The 26,259-nt window shown below is 43.2% G+C and overlaps 2 protein-coding genes across 8 annotated transcripts in view; one reads left to right on the forward strand and one right to left on the reverse strand.

The window, feature by feature from the left end:
- gabrb2b (gamma-aminobutyric acid type A receptor subunit beta2b) overlaps positions 1 to 26,259 on the reverse strand; it is a 97,410-nt gene that overhangs the window by 31,006 nt on the left and 40,145 nt on the right. The window lies entirely within an intron of this gene.
- On the forward strand, positions 1,500 to 26,017 carry gabra6b (gamma-aminobutyric acid type A receptor subunit alpha6b). Its single transcript, XM_077504467.1, has 10 exons — positions 1,500 to 1,789; positions 1,915 to 2,033; positions 2,323 to 2,390; positions 4,141 to 4,361; positions 5,730 to 5,812; positions 6,128 to 6,271; positions 6,479 to 6,631; positions 9,600 to 9,877; positions 15,088 to 15,344; positions 23,939 to 26,017. The coding sequence occupies exons 1-10, from the start codon at positions 1,689 to 1,691 to the stop codon at positions 23,949 to 23,951; spliced, it is 1,437 nt and encodes a 478-aa protein (XP_077360593.1). The 5' UTR covers positions 1,500 to 1,688; the 3' UTR covers positions 23,952 to 26,017.

Genomic DNA, 26,259 nt, shown 5'->3' on the forward strand with positions numbered 1-26,259 from the left:
TCAATCAAATGGTCTTTTTTCTTCGTCCTTTGCATTCAAGTATTGTCAGAGTTGAATATGCACACAAAGACAAAGTCAAGGTGCGCAATAATCAGCTTGGTGCGCTAAATACAAAACACGAGCCAATCATCTAAATTGTTTCTTTTAGTTAATTGCACATCGGAATGTATTCAACCTCATGCAGTAATTGAGAGAAAAAAAAGGAAACTTCAACTTTTACATTCTATTCATGTGGTCATAGGAATTTTTAGGAACTTTGTGGTTTTCATAACGCGGGTCCTTCCTCATTTGTGGAATCACGGTTGATTTTGAGCACCAGGCGGCGGTAGCGTAGCCGAGGAGGATTTTCAAAAATGAATACATCAGAATTGCGGACTTGATTTTCATCAACAAAACATTTTTGCATGGTTTATAGATCATGTTTGTGCAACTAAACTGTTACACAAATCACTTCTTTTGAAAAGCAAATAAGGAAAACATGTCTTCAAGGACGACACACCTGCTGCTGGCCTCTTGCTTTTATGCTTCTCCGTCCCTGCGTGGCATTTTTGCTAGCGCTGACTTTTCTTTCTTTTTTTTTTATTGCTTGTTAGCACTGCTGTCAACAAAGACGACACGTGGCGGTTCGCTTACATTGATTGGACCAATGAAATCGGAAATTTTGAACTGAAGCCACTCTTGGCCAATCACAAACCAGTTTTGACAAACGTGGCTTCGGGCTAATGTTGGGTCACATCAACTCAACCGCGGCTCATTTTCTTTCAAAAGGAGGACAAACCAGCATTCTACGCAGGACACATCCCAAAAAATGAGGACTGTCCTGCCTAAATCAGGACGCCTGGCCACCCTGGGCGGCAGACATGTAGCAAGTGAGCAACCTAAAAAGCTTTTCGATTCATAATCACTCGGAAACAACTTTTGGGGACTAAAGCAGTCATTTAAGTTGGACTAATTTCATTTGTTACAAGCTGGATAATATTCTTTCCTTATGAATGTAAAAGAAAACAAACTTTATTCACATTGTTTAGAGTCCCTGTGGAGCTGGAGACAGTTTTTGTTTTGTTTTTTAAATTGTAGTTGAAGTGCAAGTTATAATTACTGAGAGCTGCATCTAATAGCTTGCATAAAACAAAAATGTCATACATTACACATCAACTGAAATATTGCAAGCCTTTTGTTATTTTAAACAAAACTTCAACAAAACTCAAATATCCTATCTGAAAATATTAGAACATCACGAAGACGTAAACTCGACTATTCAACTAATCACTTGAATTAATTCATTAACTGGAAACACCTGCAAGTGTTATGGATGACATTTTTGTTTCTTTAATTGCGTGACAGAAAATAAAGGGACTTGATCACAATTTTGTCATTTTCTGAGACAGTCCTGCTGTCATGATGGCCACCAATCCAAACATGTTTTTTTCTTATGGCAGCCTCCCCCCTCGCCGTCCTCCTCCCTGCGTGTCCCTCCACACTCTCCACTCTGGAAACTCTCCCGCGTTTTATGTTTCTTTTCTTTCTTTCTTTCTTTGTTAACTGCGCGGCTGAGGCGTGCGTGCGTGCGTGCGCGCGCGCGCCTGGAGAGCGAGTCAAGTCGTGCGGCGCCGGACCGGACCGGACTGACGCGCGCCTGCGAGCAAGCAAATCCTTGTTGGTGGAAGACGAGAGGATGTCGCGCACGCATGACGATGTCATGTGCCGCTTCGCATGAGCGAGCAGCTGAGATTTCTCCACTTCAATTCCAAGGCATGGCTTTCCTTTTGGCGTGGTTCTTGCTGTCTTGGTGAGTCGCAAACTCTCTTGCACTTTTACGCACCACGAGCGCGCTGCTTCTTGCAGCACTTTCGACTAAACTCCTTTAAAAGGTGCTTCTTTTTTTCTTTTCTTCTCCGCGCGCTTTCATGACAGCGCGTGCGGCGTTTGCGGGACGCAGCAGACTGAGAGCAGCATCTATTTGGATAACATCACGCGCATATTGGACAGATTACTGGACGGCTATGACAACAGGCTGCGACCTGGATTTGGAGGTATCGCATCAGCCCTTGCGTCTTTCTTGATGATTTAGTTCAGTGGATAAAAGTTGAGCCGTGTTTGGTGGTGCAGTGACATACACCAACGAAGCCTTTTCTTTCAGCAAGTTCAAATGTTTTATGTGCACGAGAAATAAAACTGCACAAACCCAGTGAAGGTCAATTAAGAATTACAGTACAGTAAGTACCAGTTTAGTGCAAAATCAAGTCGAGTATATTCTAGATATATTTATATATATGTATGTATGTATATAAATATAAACATGTCCGACCGCCTGTGCTGCAGGTCCAGTGACGGAAGTGAAAACGGACATCTTTGTCACCAGCTTTGGTCCCGTTTCGGATGTGGAGATGGTACGTAAAACGAAGCATCAAAGTTGATTTGCTGGTCATGTGTGCATGCTTGCATGCATTGTGTTGCCCCGTCAGTGTGGAGACACGAGAGCAAATGTGCACTATTTGTATTTGTCTCCACCCCCACCCAATAGTAAGTGAAGTCCGAGCCTTCATTATTGCAGCATTTGGGCAGATGTCATTAGTACATGCAGCTTAGTGGGACTTTAATCTGGCTGACAATCCCCCCCCCCCCCCCCCCCCCCCCCATCACCCTCTCCCTCCCCTGGGGAGAGATGTGATATGCTGCTGATGTTGGGACGGTGACGGGATTGGCTGCTGGCTCCATTTGACATCAGGTAGATCGGCGGACCCGGTGATGCGCTTCAGGTGTCTCGACAGCTTTGACTGCCGTGTGACGATGGGGATGGTGAAGGTTCGATTTCGACAGGCATTTGCCGGGCAGCGGTTTTACCCTTTGACCTCAAAGCATCTGGGTTTGAATCTTAGTTAAGACTGGCTGCCTGGAATCTTGCGCTCATGTTAGCAAGTATTTCTGGATGTATTCATTCATTTTTTGAAGGTCTTACAGTCAACTGACTGTCCAGATCAAATCAGAAATACTGGCCGAGAATGAGGAACAAATTGACACTCACATATATTTGCCCCAACCTGGATGTGTTTTAATGTGCTTGACGTTTGCAAACAAGTGTTTCCAAAATAAACTTCTTCGATATTGAAAACAGTCCCCAGTATGATACAGCGCAGTGCAAAGCACAGTGATGATGATAAACATATTGATGATGATAGACCCATGTTTTGTTTTGTTTTGTTTTGTTTTGTTTAGGATCAATACAGAAAGTATTGTTGGGTTAATAACCGATATTTGGAACCAATATTCATTTTCCGAGAGCTCCCAGGGTCATTGTCTTTAAAAGTTAAACCAAAACTTAAATAGTTTTCAACAGTAAATAGTTGTCCAGAATTTCAAAACAATTCAAATGTTAAACTTGAACTTGCTGCAGCTTAGTTTTCATTTCAAACTACATCAAAAGGTGCTGAGACTTCCGAGGTTCAGCATGAAAAAATGAAATCACTAGTTCCTTAAAGTTCATTTATATTGATCTCTTGTTGGCCTTCCCAATGTTAAAAAAAAGGCAGATGCTGATATTTCTCAAAATGCAGAATATCGGCACCAATAATCGGCCCAACCAATCCCTGCTCTGTATGAGTTATTCTGCCTGATACTCAGCAATACATAAAGAAATAAATATAGAAAGATATTGATTTTCATAAATTGCTCCGTCATTGTAACATATTGTCGCTGTTATGTCCATTTTTGTATTTATGGATATAAAGTAATGCAGACATCCCAAAAACCTAAAAACAAACAAACAAACAAACAAAAAAGGACATAAGTGTTTTTCACAGGACAGCTTAAATTGGTTCTGAAGGGTTTTAAGAAACGATTCCTGAAGACCTGGTTAACATCATGACAATTCAGACATGTTGATAAATAATCCTATAAAAAAAATCATTGTTTGCATCATCATCATCATCACACTCTTAAAACATGTTTGAGGAGAAACACATTTGTGCATTGCAAATGTGCCAAGCAATGTTGGCCATGGATGAAAATTCACCACATAAATTAGTCACACTGCCAGCCAGCCAGCCAGCGCTCAGCTCAGCAGGTTCCAAAGAAGGCGCGGCTCACTCCCTGTCGGCAGGTGAGAAGCCGAGTGGTAAACATTCTACTCGCCCTGTCCAGGAATACACCATGGACGTGTTCTTCCGGCAAACCTGGATCGACGAGCGCTTGAAATTCGAGGGCCCCATCGAGATCCTGCGACTCAACAACCTGATGGTCAGCAAGATCTGGACGCCAGACACCTTTTTCCGCAACGGCAAGAGGTCCATCTCTCACAACATGACCACCCCCAACAAGCTGTTCCGCATCATGCAGAACGGAACCATCCTCTACACCATGAGGTAGGTCACAGTGCCGTCCGCGGCCAAGACCAGAATAGAGCAGCGGGCGCGCGGATAAGCACTCAAACAAGGGAAGCGTCCAAAAAGGATGCACAGGCTCGCCTAGAGCCCTTCCAAAACAGAATATGGGCCATCTGATCGGGAAAACAGCCTTTGGACGCCAATTCAAACGCAGCGCTTTGTTCCAAAAACAGAGATAACCTGGACGATGGAGTGCGATGGACGGCGCCGACTCAAGAGTTCCCGAAAAACAGCTCATCCGCTTTTGTCAAACTCCAAACTAATGATGCGCTGCATTCGCCATCGTCTTTTCAAGTCGAGTGCTCAAACGGCACATGCGCAACACCGCCCGATTTTCATACACACCACAAACCACAAGATAATTGCTCGGGATCATCTTTTACAAACACCAATTTGGTGAGTTTGCCGAGTTACATTTTGATGTCGATTAAAACTAAAATTGGCACGCTCATTCCAAAATTGCTCCACAGTTTAACCCTCCATTCATTAGCTGTAGTAAGAGTGCTGATTATACAATTGCACTCATCGACAGCTATGTGACAACGCGTTTGTGCTGTCCCAATTGAGCCCAATAGGTCAGTACGAGCAACATATGCAAACAGAAAGTGTTAGCTTTTCGCTTAACCTAAGTTGTAAACATTCTATTTCGTTTCCTTGTTTTTTTTAGTTTTCAAAGAGTGCAAGTTACACACACACGCACCCCCACACACCTTTCCATTATTTCTTTAGGATAACGAGGATCCTATAGCTCAAATAGAGAAAAAGTGAGATCAGTTTTGTATTCCGCATAATCAGACCATGACTGACTGATCAGAAGGGGAGAACGGGACTCAAATGAGGGCCCATTATTGGGACCTGTGTAAGCAACACCTTACATTGAAAAGCTTCCCATCTCAATCGGGCCTCGAAGAAAAAAAGGAAAAAAATTGTAGACGTTGGATACGAATGGAACAAAAGCAGAGAAACATTTGTGAGCTGCAATCGTCAAAACGCAATGTTGGATGACTTGCAGTATATTTGCTGGGCCGGCAGAGTCCGTCTGAGCTTAAGCTTAATCGCAGGTAATGTTTTCTTCCTCTGCCAGTTGTTGTCACTTTTGTTTGTGTTTTAGCCCAGAAGGTTGCTTCAGGTCTTCATGAAATTCAGTTGACGTAACCAACAAATCGGAAAACAGCGTTGAATAGGAATTGGTAATCACAGCTACGGCGGAAATGCCGCCGCAGCGACTCACACTATGATACTATATGTGGCCATGAAATATCACAAAGCTCATTTGCATCCAAAGTCGACCAACACTCATCACATCAAATATGACTGCAAACAAACTCCTTTCACCTATTCTGACAGATTAACTATAAATGCCGAGTGCCCCATGCGCCTGATGAACTTCCCGATGGATGGACATGCGTGCCCACTCAAGTTTGGGAGCTGTGAGTTTGCTTTTTGTTCTTGTTGTTGTTTTGCAAAGTGTCGCTGACAGCTGGTGTCACTCTCAAATGATCACTGTGTCATTGACTAACTGACTGGCTGACAGGACAGCTTTCAGAGATGTCAAGTTGAAAGGCGCAGCTCATTTGAGCGGCTCGCAGTCTGTCATCACTTTTGCAGGCTATTAATTAGCAAAAGAAAACAATTGTTTTCAACATCAGTCAGTATGTTGAGATTGTGCAAAACATTCAAAGTTTCTCCTTCAATGGTGAAATGCTTAAAAGCCGCCCCGACTTCGTTCCCGTCCGTCTCTGCAGATGCTTACCCTGTCAGCGAGATCATGTACACCTGGAAGAAAGGTCCTCTGTCTTCCGTCGAGGTGCCGCAGGAGTCATCCAGTCTCTTGCAGTATGACCTCATCGGTCAGAGAGTGTCAAGTGAAAGGCTCAAGTCCAATACAGGTGAGTAGATATCCTTGTGAAACCATCTTCAGGTTGGAAGGTTGATGGACACAAGTGCATGAATGGACACGGACATGAACTCTCCCGTCAGGTTTTTATGCTTCAGGTTTACAGACAGGAAATGACCATGGAAGAACAGATGAACCCCCCCCCCCCCCCAACCTTGTCTTTGTCTAAGAAGTGACAAATTGCCGTCTTCTCTCGCAGGGGAATACGTCATCATGACGGTCCACTTCCATCTGCAAAGAAAGATGGGCTTTTTCCTGATCCAGACGTACATTCCCTGTATCATGACCGTCATCTTGGCTCAAGTCTCCTTTTGGATTAACAAGGAATCCGTTCCAGCTCGGACGGTATTTGGTAAGACTTCTTTGAACTTGACTTCAGACGCAAGTGTGATGTCAAAGACTAAAGGCTTCTCAATCTTTGGAGGTCTTGTAAAAGTCGAAGCCAACTAGTTTTAAATTTTAGTTCCAGCTCTCTAAAAGTCTTTCGTAAAGTATCCACAAGTCAAATTGGAGAGGGAAACAAAAAAAAAGAAAAAAAAAAAAGAAAAAAAAAAAAGACTGAATGTATCAACTCAACGCCCACAGTTTGACCTTAATGCGAATCTGTTAACTTTAAGCAGGCATACTTTCCTCACTTACCAGCACATTCAGCCTAAACCCTGATTGGCTCTTGAAATAAAACCCTTGCAACCTCGGCAAACAAAGACAGACCGTGATATACTTCTTTTAACCTTTTCTTCATTATTGCTATTCCTCCTCCACAGTGGTTGAGCTGAATTAATTGGGAATAAATGTCCTTTTTGAAATTGCTCATGCAAAGGGCTGAGAGGGGGAGGATGTTTATACTTGGCCCGCTTCTGAGCGCTCACAGGTTCCGCTCGCTCGCATTACATTACGCTACAGTTGCCACCGAGCTTTAGCCTCAGGAGCAGAGCGGGCAAGAGACACCGAATGAGGAGCGAGAGAGAGAGAGAGAGAAAGAGGGGCGAGAAATAAAGAGCTCAGATACAAAGCAAGGACCAAAAGATGGGACAAGTGTGTGAAAGTGTACACATTTTAATGCCAGTACCCTCACGTTCAATCTCAAAGAAGACGTCGCAGTCAATTATGGTGCCATGCATGCACGTGTATTTGGGAGCAGGCCAGCACTCAAAATAGCATCTTCTTGAGGACACACTTTGAGCATGCAATTCAAAAAGGATAACCATATAAACAAAATGCTACAGGTCACACAAAAAGTTTGGCAGTGATTTGCTGTATCTTGGTCTCATTACAAAGACCCGCTGGCCTTTGAACAGGGCTGCCTAGACATATCTGAAATCAAGTGCAGATGTGGCTTTGGTTTAGGATGGCACAATGCTTCCCCATTCAGTTCTGCTCTTGTAATGATGATTGACCATTCGAGCAAAGTGTTCTGGAAAAGATTCCAAATGTTAATGTTTGGACTCTCAAACAAATACAAGATGTCCTGCTCTATAACCTTTCAGAACAGAGAGACCTTCCCGAAAGAAAACAGGACCAGATCAAATGCAGGGACATTCACAGTATCTCTTCATTCCATCACTCTAGAACATCTGAACATAAAAACATATTTCCCCTAGCAAATTGAAGAATTTTATTTTCCATTTGGATGAATGAATGGATGGTTCGCCAGTTTGTGAGCTGTCACGAGACTCTGCGACTGTCTTCAGACTATGTTTAGTCTCGATCCCTTGTACTCTTGCTCTTAGGTTCACAATGCATACATGCTGGAGTATTATGTTTTCACATTAAGTGATCTTCTTGGAGGATGACGGTTTAATAATTCATATTCAGTGGAGGTTTTAGTAATCCTATGCTCAGTTGCTTTCCATGCTTGACACTAGGCTAGAAATTTGGCCACACCCGCAAGATGGCTTTAGCCGATGTTTAATCGAGACAAGCTTGCAAAGCCTGTTGCCCTGTACACTACTGCACTTCTCTAAAGGTGAACTTGTCAAATTTATAAGCTGTCACTATCCAAGTGCTTAACAGTCGAACTTTGGTCTTGTGTCGGTCACAAGGCAACCCCTAAAGCTAAAAAGTTGTTCTTCTAAAAAGTTGTTGGGTAGGGAAAGCCATCCATTTGTGATTGTTTTAGTTTGTGCGTTGTGGAAGGCGCATTTAATGGCTAGGAGAGATTCAAAATGGAGAAGCTATAAAACACACGCAGTACATTAAGGCTACAGTGCATTGTGGACTGCATCGTCAACATCCGCTCTAAAAGCTTCAAGTCCCTTGAGCAGAAGTCTCCCAGACTTAATTGAGTGTATTCTAATTTGTACCTTACTCCCCCCCCCCCTACAAAAGTCCCTAAATGCCCCAAGCATTTCATTTCTGTCCAGTCTTTATATCATCAGCCCCGTCCCTCCAATACTCTTCCTTTTGCCTCTCACTGTTTAGCCTGACAGCCTTTCTACAATTCCCTTCACCATTTTGAAGACGGAGACAGAAGATGGACTGTTTGTAAGGAGCCTTCTGTCCACCGGCGAAGTGATGCCTCACAAGAGAGGCATTATTAAGTCACATTAGCTACTTTCATTTCCTGGGCTGCTAATGAAATCCCAAATTTGGTAAAAGCCTGGGCAGCAATTACGTTTTTCTACTTCTTACGTTCACAATGAAAGTCAATGAGATATCTCATTTGTGAAGAGGCCTCTTCAAAGGATGTGGGCTGTCAGCAATTTTGATTTGTCTTAGCGAACAGGCCCCGTAGAGATAATGACTTCAATCCACCTGCTCTTGGAGGTACAAACTAATTTGGTCGAGTCCTTGGGATTGTTAAATTACCACAACATTAACTATATGGAAAATGCTCTTCTATTGTAGAGAGTGTGTACATTTAAGGGACTCAAAGCACTTTCAGATGCTCACCTCATTCACAGGACCAACTGAGTATTTCTCAGGATACCTTGATATGGTCACAATTTAGAGAGCAAAGGAACAAAGCCACAACCTCCTGCTTGAGTGGAAACTGAGACGTGCTTGGTTAATTCAACTCGATATCTGTGCAATCGGCCTTTAAAATACATTTTGTCTTGTGTCTGGTCGTCACTCTCAGTAGCAGTTGCCATCATGTGTGCAAATCGCCTGTGTTACTGTGCTGGTCACAGTAACCGGGATATTATGACATGGGCAGTTCCCCTGAAGTGACATTTTGGCACATCACACCGAGCTGACGTGCCACCTGGTCTGACGTCCCGGTGATTTACCAAAGCAGAGTCTCATAGGGAGATTTCGATGTGCCATCAATCTTAGCGGCAGGTTGCCAAGGTAACCTGAACGATCGCTTGCGTCCACAGGAATCACCACCGTGTTGACCATGACCACGCTCAGCATCAGCGCCCGCCACTCCCTCCCCAAAGTCTCGTACGCCACAGCCATGGACTGGTTCATCGCCGTTTGCTTCGCCTTCGTCTTCTCCGCCCTCATCGAGTTTGCGGCTGTCAACTACTTCTCCACGCTGCAAGCCAACCGGGAGCTACGCAAGGCGGCGGCCATGAAGGCGGCGGCTCAAGAGGCCGCAGCTGCGGCTGCTGCTCCGGCAGCCAGCGTAGGAAATGATGGAGAGCTCTCATCAGTAAGTGTGACCAATCGACAACCCTCAAACAGAATGCCAGAAAATCATTTCTGACAGCTAATGGAAAGTATGCATTTGAATCTGCTATTAAAAACAAAAAACTATTTAGCAGCAGAAAGGTAAAGTGAGGTCTAATCCAAACACATTATTTGGTCAGGGCAAGAGTTTTGATATGCAGTCTCTGATATGCTGGATACTGCATGTGGGTTTGGTTGATTTGTTGCTTGCTGGTATATTTGTTGTCAGATTGGTTGCTTGGCTGGCCAGGTGGTAAAAATCACACAACTACCAAATTGAGTTCCACAAAACTCTGTAGAGAGGCGTTGTTTGGGAAGAAAGGAAAAAGAAGCAGTGGTATATCCAGTAACTGCGTAGAAACATGCCTGGATTCTAACCTGAGTAGAGTAGGTGGTCAACTACTAGCTTATTAGCTAGCTGATTATGTAACATTAGAGCATTCGGGTCTTATGTTTGGAACATGACAATCCATGTTTACTACAAATGTTGAAAAACCGAAGAATTTGGGATTTCGTTAGGGTGATCAGAGATCCCAGATTAACTGGGACAGTCGCAGCTTTGAGCCTTGTGTCTCAGGTCCCAAGATTTTGCCAGCTCCGCCCAGTGTTTTGTCGCACTTTTACGCAGGTCCCAACCCGGCAGACCCAGTACCAAGCTGAGTTTTTCTGCCGGCATATTTCCAGTGTTACGAGGTGGGACCGGCGCAAAGTAAAAGGCGCAGCCGGTTTTCAAGAGCTGCCGCTTTTGTCAGTACCCGAAGGTTGTTGCTTGACTTTGTAAAGGCAGTATTGTTTCTAAAGCTTAGATTGTGCAGGCGTACCGATTATTGTGGCCGTTGAATTTACACACCCACTTCATAAGTCATAAGAAATTCATGACAAGTTACTGCACAAGCACACGAAACATTGCAGCAACTGACAAGCAAGTTGAACTTTTCTTCACGTTTCTTTGCCGAGTCTCGTTATGGGCACACTTGATTCTACTGCTGTTTATTTGTCCTTCATACTCATACTGGCCATGCGTGCACTTAAAGATCGCCATCTCCATTTGCACGCATGATCTGCCGCATGCCTCCAACGAATATACACGCTTGCTTGTAGATGCACTCGCTCGCCATCTTAACCTGGAGAATTATGCATCCCACATCCATACGACGTGCTCATCCCTTTCCAAAGCCACTTATCTATTCATCTCGCCCCAGTATCCGTCCTCCTCTCCTTTCCGGCTGCCCTGCTAGTGTGCGATCACCACAGAGAGTGACATGAGGAGACGCCCCGTTGAGTGACGCTGCCGCAGATTACGTAAGCGCCATAGATTACGGGACTATCCAGTGGGATGCGAAGGGAGGGCACCCAACACAGCGGAAGATGGTCCGAGTTACAGTGCAGTGGACGTGCCTAGCAGGGGTTTGTTTTTGTCTTGTGTGCGTAAGAGTTGCAGTGAATAGAGCTGAGTGGGAGGGAGGCTTGATGGAAAATGACTGCTTTTCACCAAAATATGTAGGAGGGCAATGAAAAGAAAGCCAGGAAAATAGCATGCCACCGCGGCTAGAAATAACCGTCACGATTTTTAACATGACGACTTGTTATGGCTGCAAGGTAGAGCCGTCGCGGGAAATGAGGGATTTTTTTTATTTTTTTTTGACAAGGAGCATGTAATACTAGATAATTAAGGGAAAGGGATCGTGTTCAAACTTTTTGTGTGGGTGCTTGTTATCGAGATGCATTCTTGGACAGGGAAGAGTTAGACACGAGTTTGGTCGAACCACAGAAGATGAAACGCATTTGGATTTAAATTCCAATGAAATATATGCACTTATGTTTCATGCCAGTCTGGTATTGAATAGTAATGCCTCCCAATGGACTCGTGTCAAACTGATCCAAAATCAGAGTTCGGAATTAAAACTTAGCGTAGGTCCTGTTGCTAGGCGATATGCTGAAGAAAAAAAAAAACATCACAAATAATTCCTGGAGGATGTCAGCACACATTACATATCTTCTGCTCTTCCAGTATTGAGTGAGAAAAAAAATATACGCTCCCTGATTTGTACTGACGTATGAAAATATTTTTAGGACTGAGCATCATGGTATGCGAGTGGCTTTGATGGATAGTTCCGGAAGCGAAAAAAAAGAGAGGAAAGCACGGTCGCTGCATTTGAAGAAGCCTTCCTATCGTGACAGCCTTTATTCAGATAAAATTAATGCTCAAAGAAAAGGAATGTCAGGACAGATGCAGGCCCTTGCACTAATTGGGACACCACTTAAAAAAAAATAAAAAAATTCATTTCTTCAGCAATAAAACAATAGAACACATAATAAAAAATCCCACAAAATTCCAAAATGGTGGCGGCAGCATCTTCCTCAACCTGGGGAAACCAGCAAGCCAATCATAGCTAAAATGGTTTTGTTGAACTGATAAAATGGAAGATTCTCTTATATTGAGTAAGCAAGGTTTCACATAGCGCCCCCCCCCTCCCCCCCAAAAAAGTGACATCAAATAAAATAAGTTCTCCAATTATCCGTCAGCTGCTACGCTGGAATTCACACAGAAAGGAGGCAGTAAAGCACTAACTAGTACCTACTGAATGTATTTGGAAACAGCTAACTAAAACAGCAACACCTACCAAGCACTTAAACAATCTTTCAGCTCAATTAAAGCGCAGAGCTTATAACATGTAAACATTTTGTTCTCGCCCTCTTCAGTGCAATTCTCCAGAATTGTACTGTTTAAATCCATTTCAAATTCACTTTCACTTGACATCAAAATTGTGATAGCGAGCGGCCCTCTTATGAAGTGAGTCAAATGTTGTGAATGCCTCTCAATATGAAGATAATCAAGTGTGGCTACTGTCACCAATTAATCTCTCAAATGAGGCTATTTGACCTGTTTCCCGCCGTTTCTTTTTCAGTTTTTAGTATTTACAAATGCAACTTTTCCACAAGCATGTTTACGCCCACTCGCCACCCACTTGGACGACCTCCTATGAACCCGTTCCCAAAGCACACATTTTGCCAACGTGCGGCTACTCTAACCTCATTTTCATACACACCTACGCACAAAAAACATTTGCATATCGATTGCTACCGCCCCCGCAAGTACACTACACATACCCAAACAATACATTGGCTTGTCCAATAGTAAGTGACCATCTGTGCCATGCCAGTGTGTAAAATATCGAGAGGAGCGCATCCCACTGGGATTTGACCAGCAAGCAGCCAACCAAGCTCGTGTGTCATTATCAGAAAAAACCTTGTCTATGGGATCGGTTGCCATGTATAGTATACACACGCACACGCACCATGTGGTGTCATTGATGAACAGACATGATGGAAAAGGTGTCACATGGTACCCAAAAATAAATCAACAGCTCTCCATCCGCAAATAAGGCTCACTGGGTTGCAATCATGGAATTTTTTTAAATTTTTTTTTAATTATTATTCATATGAAGTTTTACCTTTGGATATATTTCAATGTGGAGGGGGGGTCTTATCACTTTTCACAATTTTCTTTTGTTCTTGTTCTCATTAGAGTTAGCCTATCACGGAAGAGTTTTTGTGAGATGTCTGGACTGATCGCAGGGCACAGATAGACAAACAACCACTCACACTCACATTCACAGTTATAGGAAACTTAAGAGTTTTGTTTGTTTGTTTTGTTTTATTCATTTGTTCCTTTCGGACAAAGTCTGAAATGGCTGTGAACTGTTGGAAGGCGTCCCACAGGGAAGACTTCTAGAACCCTTGTTGTACTCTATGGTATCTCAATCAGTTTTGGTACAGGGTTGACTGACTTTGGGCGTGAGGGGGCTACATTCTGGACTACCATCCTACATGGGGCCTTCTGAGACCCCACAATTTTCAACGCCACACTCGCTCCGCTAACAACACATTTGATACTTTAGAAGCACATCAATCTGTCCCTCCATACGTCCATTTTCTGTACAATGTGTTCTGATTAGGGTCACAGATAGCACAACAAGAAGGCCGGAGCTGAGATTCAAACCCGCAACCTCAGAACTGTGAGGCAGACGTCTACAATGGCGCACAATCGCTATCAAAGACAAAATTAAGAAATTAAAAATTCAGGCAAACTATGGAAATTTTCACTGGATAGAGGTAATTGTTACGTCCAAAAGGAAAATATGCTGTCCTTCTGTTGATTTATTGCTAACGTCTTCCACCATGCTGTCATTTCTCTCTTTTTTTTTTTAACCTGTCCCCCAATCACAACCTGTCCAAGAAACGAAAAAACACAACGACCAACAAAGGGAGATACAAAGGGAAGCCTGAAATGATGCTCAAGCTGTGCTCCTTAAAGGGGGGCACAGTACAAACCTGGAAAAAAACTGAAGAATGGCGAGGAGCTCAGAACATTGCCAGTGAGAGACTTGAGATTCTCTCACGTGAGTTTCATAACAACAATCCGTTCTTGACACAAACGTCTTTTGCAGTAGGTATGTGCTTCAACAGAGTTTACTTATCGTAAACACAAACAAAGCAACATCCTCAATGCTTCAATGAAAAACAAACAATGACAAGAAAGATGTAAATTACACATCTGATGGATAGGTGGCATATGGATTTTCCTTTTGCTGCGACGTTATTATTGCATGCGGGTGGAGTGGACGTGGATAACGTGGTAGCTGAATGTTTGCCGTATTTGTGGGCGAGTGCAGGTAAAGATTCCATGCCGTTTCCATTGGATTATTGCGCTGGCTGGCAGTCTGGCTCTCACGCTGACTCGATCTGCTGGCAACATGCTGTTTTTTGACCCAATTCCCACAAGTACTTTGCTTGTTCTCTCCTAGCACGCCGCACGCGCGCGTGCAGAGCACGGGCTTGCTTGACTCAAAGTTGACGAGGCGTACTGATAAGCGCGTTTGGATTTCTCGCCTTCTCTCTCCTGTCCCATGGAAATAAACAAACATCATTGATTCCCTTTGTTGCGCTTCTTGTCTGCTGCTGATGAATATTTGAAGCAACGTTTTTACATCCACACATGCACGCAATCAAGCCAAATGCTGACTGAATAACGCCATTCGGGTGTCTTTTGACTTTTCTTCTTAAGATGGTCAAATATTTGATTCATTCCGTAACTAATAATACGACTATTTATATTGTAGCGATGCTTCTTTTCCGTAAGAGTTTTTCGGTTCCATCGCGTTAACGTGAATTTTCCGTCTTCCCTCCAAGGCGGACGCGAGCAACGTGTTGAAGAAGAGGATGAATTCGGCGTCCCTTTTCGAGCGGCCGGCCAAAACCTTCCCCAACCCGCCCGTCAGCGCTCAGGCCTTCCTGCAGCAAGGCTCCGCCGTGCCGGCCAACAACGTCCTGACCGGCACCAGCATCATCGACAAATACTCTCGCATCCTCTTCCCGCTTTCCTTCGGCGCCTTCAACTTGGTCTACTGGATTGTGTACCTGACCAAGGACACCATGGAGATGACCAGGTGAACACATGGCATGCTTGCTATTTTGCTGCTGCATGGGACGACTTGACGCAACTGCGGCCACTGCTGTATTTTGCTCATGCATGCAAGTGACGCGTCTCCATCTCCGATAAGCGTTTGCGTTTCTACCAAGCGTGCGCTGTCTTCATCTGGGAGCTGAATTGATTATTCAGCAGCAAACACACAAAACTCCTACGCTTTCCTCGCTAATTAGTCACCATATGGCTTTTTAGAAACAAGCCTGAAGAGTGCTCACAGCGGTGACACACAGTGGATAACGATCATTTCTATACAAGAAAAAATACAAAAAAAAACACACAAAAAAAACAGGTCAACTCCAGTGGGCTCTGTATTTGGACTTGCAGCCTGGAAGTAAAAGCACATTTGCTTTTACATGTACAGTCAACTACTTCATATGGGCCATATAACCGTGCATGTAGGAAAACAACATGAAGCTACATGAAGTTAAATAGTGTTGCGATGGACGGACCTCCGCCGATGGTGACGATGCAAGATGATATTTGATTTTCTGGCCAAAAAGCAAAAAGTCAAATAATTGAGGGGAGCATAGTTTTGTTGGTTATTGGGCCAAATCCAGAGGAATGAACTGCTGTCATTGTAAAGTGAAAAAATTCTTTGTCCGTCCATCTGTATTTTAGCAGGCCACTTCCTGGTCCACGGAGGAACTTTGATTCAAATTGGTGACAAATTGTGAGGAGACATGTTATTGTTCATTCAGGATGCCAAAACTACATACCGGTTTCGAAACACAGCCTTCTCAAGTCCCCAATTCGAAAATAGGAAACCAAGCAACTCGCAAATAGGAAACCATTTTACGTACCGTGATTGGCTGGCAGACATTTCAGGAGCGGGAGTAGGGGGACATGGACATTGGTATAGCTGTGCAGCCACACATTTTGCACACACCACAAACTGCCACAGAGGATCATGTACAACAAAGGGAACATCCCCTAATATATTCAGTGTTTACAAACTTTGATCCATTGGGACTGAAATGGGGGAAAAAAAAATAATAAACGATGAAAAGTGTCTGAACGTTTTTTGGTTCATGAAGTATGATGTAAGATGTTCATTAGGGGTGTGAATTGCCTCGTACCTGACGATTCGATTCGTATCACGATTCACAGGTCACGATTCGATTCGATACCGATTAATCCCGATACGAATTTATAAGTCGATTGTTGCGATTTTTTTTCATTCAAATTTAGAAAATACTAATCAGTAAGCTTGTAGAGTGTAAGATTTATATGAAAATGTATTATTTATTTATCTGAAATTTCAGTCTTATAGAGGTTGTAATCTGTTTCATGTTTAAACAGCATTAAAATAAAATATTAAGGCTTAATGTTCCGTTCATATAACATTCTTCCATGCTTAAGGTGTGAATCCTAAAAAAAATAAATAAATAAATAAATAAATAAATAAATAAATAAAAAAATCGATTTTGCCTATTATTGAATCGATTCGAGAATCGCGCGATGTAGTATCGCGATATATCGCCGAATCGATTTTTTTTTAACACCCCTAATGTTCATTCTTCCATAACTATTATTTATTCCTTGGACGCAGGTAGAAATGAGACTAAATGAGAGTTAAATGCCAAAAAGAGAATGACCCTAAAGGATGGGACTTCCATTTTTATTCGGGAGCAACATCTGCAACTTTCGCAAACATTCGCCACTCAGTGACAAGCGGGCTTTAGGGATAGATGCACACTCATCATGATCATTTGGTGATCAAATCTTGACTCGCATGGCAAATCAATTCCGCAATCCGCCTTTTTATCTAACCTTGCTCTCGCAAGATGAATTCTGGTGGTATTTGTGAGTTGACAAATTCGGGAGAACTTCTTCCGGAGAAAGATGTTCATCTTGTACCACTACCGCAGATAACCGCCATTTCCGAACCGCTGGTGGTTCGGACCAATCACAGAGCGACCTTGTGTTTGGGGGCGGGATATGCAACTGTGACGAAACCAGGAAGCCAACGCAGGAACTAACAAACAAACCCAACATGGACGAATGGACGCTGCAATTAATTGTGTTCTCGCAGAATGACTCAGCGTTTCCTTGTTGAATGCTGAACAGCGAGAGGCACTTCGTACATTTCTAGCTGGTGAGATGTTCCCCCTTCGACAAGAACGAACACGAAATTTTCACCCTTGGCCGTGATTGGTTAAAACAAACGTGCAGAATGACGCATCGTCCAATCAGCTCGAATGATTGTACAGAATGTCCCACCTTCTCCTGACCAAATTACTGTGGCTATTGCCAGTTAAGTTTTTATCCAGATGTCAGACAAATTTAGTTTCCCTTTTAACGTACCTAAAGAAGCAACGAGAAGGGTTATTTTTGTCCCATTAACTTGTAGTTTTTTTTGGGGGGGGTTTTCCAGTTAAAAGTTGAGTTGGAGAGCAAGAGAAATATGTGATGCACCATTCTGGTTACCATGGCAACTATTTTTTTTTTCTTCCCCATTCCAGGAAGGTAAATGTGCTTGAATGCTGTTAGAGAGTAATTACAGTTTTGTCATTGTGTTTCTGCTCCACCAAAGGGCGAGTATATTAGTGGAAAGAGCTCTCAGGATGATGCAGTGCAGCTCCTGCGAATCTCGCCGGATTGCGCAACCGTACACAAATACATACACTCGCGTACACAACAAGCTTCGGAGAGACTTTCATCCAAATCCAATGTAGAAAAATTCTTTCCTCCCTGCAGGCAGGCACCGTCTCAAAAAGCACATTTCCTTTCACATTACACTCGACATACCATGTGGACATGACACAAGGTTTGATGGTGTCATTATCTGGCAAAACCAATTTGGATGTTGCTTTTTTTTATTTTTGTTCTGAAATGAGGCTGTTGCAACATCAGCTCAATGTGTGCCTTGACGCTTAGCCTGAATGTTGTTCAAAGGAGGAAAACTGTTTGGGATGGCAGGCTTGTGTGTTTCTCCCACCCCCAGTATACGAGCCACACGTGCGTCATATCGGCTCGGGGCTGGGGGGACTTTGGACGTAGATGTGTTTTTCCTTCTGGCCCCCCCTACAATCATCTACGCAATAATTTTGAATGAAAAAACTTTGTCTGGTCCCCACTTTTACTGATATTATTTGGTGATTTACCAAAACAGATGGCTGACATTGATAAGGCATAATAATATCGTTTTCCTGATGTATGGTGAGTGAAATATGGGCCATCCCGGCAGGATGATACACATACATACAATACACATTTTAAGGTTTATACTAGCCAAAAAAAACAAAACAAAAATAAAACTTAAAGAAAAAAAAAATATGGCAATACATATCGGATCGCCACCAAAGTATCGGGATCCGGATTGGATCGCAACAGAAGTGGATCATCCCAGCCCCAGTTGTGCATCTCTCCAATAAAATATACATACACAGTTGATATACTGTACATATTCCCTCACATTGATCAAAACTGTGAGTAAGAAAGCAGATCTTGACAAAAAGTCAGAGGCAACAAGACCAGAATTGTAAACAATAACGATATTTGTTTGCTGTATACATGTGTGAACCGACATTCAATCAATACGAGCTCATTGTGAAAATGCAAAGAGTGTTGAGAGGAAAAAGAAGGTGATCAAAGAACAGCTTCAAGTCACAAAGTGGACATCCAGTCCAAAGTGGCGCTGCACGTCTGCTTGACGTGATCGATTGCGCTTGAATTATCTTCACAGCAAACGCCATCAAATAAATATCAAACACGTTTTCTTTTGATCGAGCTTATTTTGAACTCACACCGACGAGAATATATAATGCGCTGCAGCATTAATCATGACCAATAAGAAATGAAAAATGTAGATTAGAAAGATTAAAACTAGACAGAAAGGAAAGATGTGGTGTTTATCGCATTTGCAATCAACGCTAATGCTAAATGATCCTGCTTGCTAATTAGCATAGCGCTAATCACTCGGATGGGTTAAATCCAGAAATCAAATGTTGCCATGAGTGGATGTCAAAATTAATTTGTCACAAAGTCTTAATCTCTTAAGTAGTTTGGATTCCGTTTCATTTGTTACCACCGGCCACATCATATTTATGTATTCATGATGATTTATTTGGGACTGTCAGAGAGATTGTCATTGTCTGTAATGGGTCACCAAATGTCATATTAAAGGAACACAAGACTAACCAGCTATTCTGTGAAATGGTTCATTTCAACTCTTCCCTGAAAAAATTGTCAATTTATGTTTATGATAATGATTTTATAGCACTTTTTATGAATATTTTTGCATTAAGTACTGTATCGGGCATTTTGGACAGTCACGTGATCATGGTGACGTATCTCGTGTGTAAAATACACATTGAATGACATGGCTGCCAGTGGCATCAAATGATGGCTTCCCACGGCGGACATCAAAGGTGGAATTACGCCTTATAGCAAAGAAGCACTTCTTCAAAAGCAGTACAACCACGGAGGACTTGCCAAAGATTTGTTTGGAACCAAAAGCTGGATGGAAACTGGCAGATCCAGCCGCCAGCGAATCGAAGTGGATGGTAAACATCCGGGTGACTTGTACTCTGCTAGGCTAAGCTACATGTCGTGTGCTAAGCACGCTTTAGCCCACATTAGGAGTGGCCAACCACAACCGCCCCAAGCCCCCCACACAGAATGACATGAAAGCGGACGTGCTGAGCGTTTGACTCTGAATAGAATTTTCAGCAAACTCCCATTGAAATGAAGGAAGCCGGCTTCCGGTTACGCACGGGATACATCATCAAGATCACGTGACCAGGAACATGGCGGCGTTCACCACGGTATGTTCGTATTATGATATACTTAATTGGTTTAAAATAAAATTCAGGGAATAAGATGCCAGGGATATTTGCACTTTTATTCTTTGTACACAATGCCTAATCCAATACTGAAAAATGACACATAAGTCTTGTATCGCTTTAAAATGTTCACAGTTGGCTGGCATGGGCTTGCGGATGCTCCGCCTTCCTCCCGCATCACCAAGCAACACGTCTTATGCTCATGAAAGACTCCAAACAGGCCATGGGTCTAACTGGGAGTGTCAATGGCTATTTTCCTGGCTGACGACCAGTCCTGGGTGTACCCCACCCTCAGCTTGTCCTTATAAGGACATATGGTTGGATAGTTTCTATCTGCGGTAAGGACCTGGAAGAGGAGGTGAGCAGGATGCGGAGCGTCCCAAGAGAGTTTTTGCCTGCTCTTGTCTTGGTTTGAAGATACATTCGCGTTCACATGGACCTTTCTTGACAGCTCCGCCCACACCGCCCATCCGCCTTCAACTCTGCCATTAAGCACCAGCAGACCAAAAGCATGCAACAGAGACCCCGCCCCATCTTCTTTTTGTATGTTGGCCTCTATTCGCACGGCGGGCCCTCCTGCAGGGATGAGCTGGAGCAGAAGAGCCGCGTCTGTTTGCAGGTGGATCTTACATCTGCGCCACTCGCGGGGATCAAGGCGAGCAAGTGTGTCAAAGCGGCGAGTGACTGGAGGCCACGTTCATGAATAGCGCCATTCACGGGGGGACGTGAAGGAAAGCAATTTGCTGAAAACGCTTCCTTTCCATGAGGGGCCGCAGCTGGTGGACGAGCGCCGGTGGCGGCTGCGTGTTGTGCGCGTGTGCGTCTTTATTGGCTATCAGTGCCAAGCATGGGTGGGGGGGGGGTTCCCTGTTGGTGCGCATAAATCAAAATCACTAAATGCTGCTTCAAGTCCATTCCCCCCCCCCCCCCCCCCCGAGTGTGGAGTTGAAGTGGTAACTGGGCTGCAATGATCATTCTATTACAGGCAGCCAGCAAGTGACGCTAGCCCATCCATCATTGGCCTGCACGTGGACCCCCGGGGGCCGGTCGCTTCTTCTGTCTGCACGCTGCACGACTGCATTTCTCACCAGCGCAGTTCACGCTCAAGTGGAGAAGGGCCCGCTTTTCCTAATTGGACCAAGATAGCACAATCAAGTCGCTTGTTTTTCTGCCTTTCACATGGGTTGAAGAGCCCCGCCCAAGTCAAGTCAAGTAGCATGGAGCAGCGTTTGAAGCCATCTGCTCACTTCATTGTGTACAGTAGCAGCCTCCACGAAAGAGGACAGATTGCTGAATTAACCCGGAGGTCAAACGTTCAAGAATTAGTCTCTCGCCTCAAGTCGCTGCACATTTCAATTGGGATTCATCAGTCCCTTCATGAAAATGAATATGTTTACAGTAGACCTCCGAGAGGTCAGAGCAGTTGGATTTTGGTGGCAGGGGCGAGTATCTGGTATCTCGGGTCTGGTGCAAAAAAACACGTCATTCATTGGTGTAGCCTGGCCTTGAATCTACTTGAAAGGGATACTTGACTCAATAGCTGCTTTTCCACCAACAAGCCCAGGATCTTTGAGTTCTGGCTAAAGGGAGTTCTTGGTTGTAAATGTTCAGCAGGGAATTTATATTTATTAAGATAATGCGGCTTTAAAAAGAACGACAAACACCCAACAGAGAAGCAGAAACCGTCTTTGATTAAACTCACCGTCCACTCCCATCGCTTCTGCTATGACATTCCATGCAGCAAACTTTTTCAAGTTGTCCTTATAAAAAGGATGTGCCATGTCAGATATCATTTTGTTGCTTTCCACCTGCATTATAAATCTCTCCTCGTCCATGTTCGCTGGTGTTTAAACAGTGAGTTAAGCGTTAAGCATTATGACGTTTTCCTGACTTGATTGCGAAATAGGATTACCGGAAGTTTTATTCTGAAACTGCGTCGGTCTTCCTGTCCCGCTCGATGTATGCTGTGCTAGTTTGCCATTTGACGGATGCCGACGGATGCATCGTGCAGCAAAAATAGAATATAGGTCCGGCAGGACGCAGCTGAGCTGCAGTCGATACGCAACGCAAACGCAGCCGGTGTCATTTGTACGAGCTGATAGAATAGAAACGAATCGCACCCGCCACCGGAGCAGAGCGAGTCCGCAACGCACACGCATGCGGTGTAATCCCGAGATTTGGCTGCTCCTGTGACTTTTACTCAGAGTGGTCAAATCTTGCTCGGCTATTCTGCCTTTTGGTGCTGTAAAAAGGCAACATTCACGTTTAGTTGCTACATGCAACAGAAGGGGGAGCTAGCGCACCACAAGCAAATATTTGCCAATCGCCAAAAGAAACTAGAAGAAGAAATGGAAGACGAAGAAAAAGTATCACGACCGCTGCCTTTTCGAAATCTCCTTTTTTTGCATGGGAAATTTCTTTGGCTCTCCTATCCGAGCAAGATGTTCCGCAAGTACTTGGAGGATAGGATCCTTCAAATTGCACAAATACTCCTTTACCACAATTCTTTACGGCAAAAAGATTTCACGCAGCGGAATACCGACTACACAAAAACGCTCGAGTTGCTCAAGACTTGAAAAATAATGTTAAAAAAAAAACACAAATAAAAATAGTCTACTCACTTGTAAAGTTTGATGTTTCCTTTTGATTTGAACGTTTTTTTTTTCTTGCTTTCATTTGAGTGCCGCCACACAAATGGAATAAAAAAAAAAAAAAAAGATACTTTTTTTGGTTGTTTTTTGTTTGTTTTACGTCATTGACGAACACACTTGAATTGGTGGCAGCAAGCCAAAGCCGCAGCAGCAAATAAGTTCAAGTTGGATTGTGGCGGAGTTGGACCAAACTTTATCCAATAAACAACACAACTGAAAGCATAAAGAGAGTAAAAAAAAAAGATTTTTGCCAGCAGCCATGTGAGATCCGTGAGTGAAAATGTCTCTCGGCGATGTCAGCTTCCTCCTGCTCTGACATGTCAAGAGGAAGAGGAGGAGGTGTGAGCTACACAACCCAAGTTTTCTCACAAACTTTCCAGCAGGCAAAACTGACAACATTTGAAATTCGGCCTGTAATGAGCCCAGGATCTTACATCATCGGGAAGAAGACCAAGAAGAAGAAGAAGCGAGTTTGTGCCGGCCGGCCAGGCGCATAAAGCAACGGTTGCCTTGCGTAGCACACCACGGGGGGGGGGGAAACAATGTCAATTATTCAAGCTGAAAAGTTGCCATACAAAGTTGCAATTGTCCACTTTCAGACAAAATGTGGACAAACTTTCATTTCATTTGCTTGCATTCAAACAAGCGTGCTCAATGACTTCATGCTATGGATGATACCACACTATATGGAAATTGTTTTCTTCTTTTTTTTTTAGCATGCATGTTTTTGTTGTGTCATGAAAATGATGGAATCAAGCTCCAATGACAAATAAAGTGGGTCAAATTGACCTTTCATGAATGCAGTTGTCCATTAACGATTGATTTCTTTACATTCATTTTTATTGTTAAAAAGTATTTTAGGAACAAATAGAAGAAAAAAATACCATAATGGAAAATGACATTCAATTCAATTTAAAGGGAGGAAAAAAGCTATTTTTTGGATATACTTTAAAGGTCTTTAAAATGATCTGACATTATCATCATCATCATTATTTATTTGTATTTTATGTATCAAAAGAAGTTGTGCTACAGTATTTGTACTTGGTATTTGTGACTCCTCAAGAGTTGAGTACTTGCACTGGTTGAACATTTGTACTTTTGCTCTGCTTCTTTTCCAGGGACGGCGTGTGAACACGCGCGCGTGGCGTGGACATCGGGAGCATGCAACTACACACACGCACGCACGCACGCATAGAAGATAACGAAGAAGAAGAATGAAGAAGAAGAAGATAATAAAAATATCTCACGGCCTTTCTGCGTGTGCGTGCGTGTGTGAGATGCATGGCGAGAGAGCAAAGTGTGTTTGCTTGCGTGAAGGAAAAGACGGAAAAGACGCCTGATGAGACGTTCCGACTGATGAAAATTTTTGTCATGCATGTCCTCACTCGCCTGCTGGATGACAATTCTGCATGTGTTCATTAACAATCATACATTCACCTGCACCGATTTGACTTTCCAACGGACGCCACGACAAAAATCAGATGACCCCCCCCCCCCCCCCCAATCCGCGAGGACGTGAGGCAACATCTGGAAAATTTCCCAGCACAGATGAGAAGGATGTTCTGGAAAGACGGACCTTCCGGGTTTGTTTTTTTTGTTTTTTGACTGACCAATATGATGATGGTCCCAAAAATCGAGACAAGATGGTTAGTCAACAAGCACTTGTTTTTGTTCATGTGTATTTTGATTTGTAGGTAAAGATGCATGCATTAATTGTTTGACGTTTGCGGATGTGCAGGATGCGCCGGCCGTCTCACAACATGTGGATGCTAATCAGTGTTGTCAAAAGCAAAATAAATAAATAAATATTAATAATCAATATCGTCAAAGGCAAACAATGGTGGATGCATGCAATCATTTTGCAAGTGGATGACAACACATACACAAAAAAAAAAAAATGTGTTGATCCAAATTGTTTGTATTAAAGCAACTTGATTGTCATTGCTCTTGAAAAATGGATGTAATGATCACACTTTTTTTCCCATCGAGTAAAAAGTGTTGGCCAGATGTGAATTAATTCATTTAAAGGAACACAAGACTTATGAAAAACTAACCAGCTATCATTCTGTGAAATAGTTCATTTCAACTCTTCCCCGAAAAAATTGTCAATTTATGTTAAGCAATTATGATTTTATAGCACTCTTTATGAATATTTTGACGTGAAGCACGGTATCGGGCATTTTGGACAGTCACGTGATCATGGTGACGTATCGCATGCGTAAAATACACGTTGATTGACATGGCTGCCAGTGGCAACATTATTAAACTCAAGAGGAATGATGGCGTCCCCCGGCGGACATCAAAGGTGGAATTTGGCCTTACAGCAAAGAAGCACTTCTTCAAAAGCAGTACACGGCAAACATTTGTTTCCAACCGAAAGCCGGATAAAACTGGCAGATCCGTCCGCCGGCGAGTTGAGTGGACGGTAAACATCCGGGTGACTTGTACTCTGCTAGGCTAAGCTACATGTCGTGTGCTAAGCACGCTTTGGCCCACATTAGGAGCGGCCACCAACCACCGCACAGAATGACAATGAAGCGGACGTGTTGAGGTCTTTACACTGAACAGTATTTGGGATCCAAGACTTCTTTTTCTCGCTCATGACGTCATTGAAATGAGCGAAGACGGCTTCCGGTTCCGCACGGGATCCGTCATCACGATCATGTGACCGGGAACATGGCGTCCCTCACCGTGCGTTCGAAATGAGATATTTAATCGGTTGAAACTAAAAATTGATACACAATGCCTAAGCCACTACTGGAAAACGATAAGTGGTGTATTGCTTTAAGAAGACTTCCTGTCCTCATTTGACGACTAGCAAAAAACAGAACCCAGAATCATCGATGATGCAGAACGTGTCATCCACTTATGCGGAGTCGACATGTAAGCTCAACGTGCTCCATCATCTGTTTTTTTTTTGTTTGTTTGTTTTTTGCTTTTCCTCATTCAAAGCCAAATGACAAGCACAAGATATGCACGCACACGTCTAGCGCTTATTAATAACATTGTAGAATTCCTTTAGCGATGACTTGAAAATGTCGAGTTGACCACTAACAATTTTTCTCATGCCTGCCACTGTTAGCTGCTGTGTAGATCACGTGATCAAAAATACATGTTCAACTATTACTTTTGTATTGATGCGTCTCATCTAATCGTCACAATTCTAATCACAATAAATCATTTCAATATTTGTATTATTCCTGGTGGAAAGAGTGCTGTTTGATTAACTTCAGCTATTAAATGTTTGTCGTCGATATAAATAACAGATAAATACAATTTGTATAATTATTATTCGAGATGTTCGATGACACTTTTTTCAGTCTGAATACTCACACCTCCAGTACTTTTGATGTATAAAATTTCATTGAACACAGCAACAACAAAAAAAATGTGTTCCTTGCTGAAGCAGACGATGATTCGCCGATGTGTCCAACTGCCA

The sequence above is a fragment of the Festucalex cinctus genome, chromosome 18 (genome assembly GCF_051991245.1).
Source record: "Festucalex cinctus isolate MCC-2025b chromosome 18, RoL_Fcin_1.0, whole genome shotgun sequence".
Classification (NCBI taxonomy): domain Eukaryota; kingdom Metazoa; phylum Chordata; class Actinopteri; order Syngnathiformes; family Syngnathidae; genus Festucalex; species Festucalex cinctus.

What these genes read in the sequence shown, in the direction of transcription:
- gabra6b (XM_077504467.1), top strand. Translation starts at nt 1,689, where the DNA reads ATGACGATGTCATGTGCCGCTTCGCATGAGCGAGCAGCTGAGATTTCT. An exon ending in GCTGCGACCTGGATTTGGAG is followed by an intron (nt 2,034 to 2,322) that starts GTATCGCATCAG and finishes CCTGTGCTGCAG; the next exon opens with GTCCAGTGACGGAAGTGAAA. An exon ending in CCCACTCAAGTTTGGGAGCT is followed by an intron (nt 5,813 to 6,127) that starts GTGAGTTTGCTT and finishes CCGTCTCTGCAG; the next exon opens with ATGCTTACCCTGTCAGCGAG.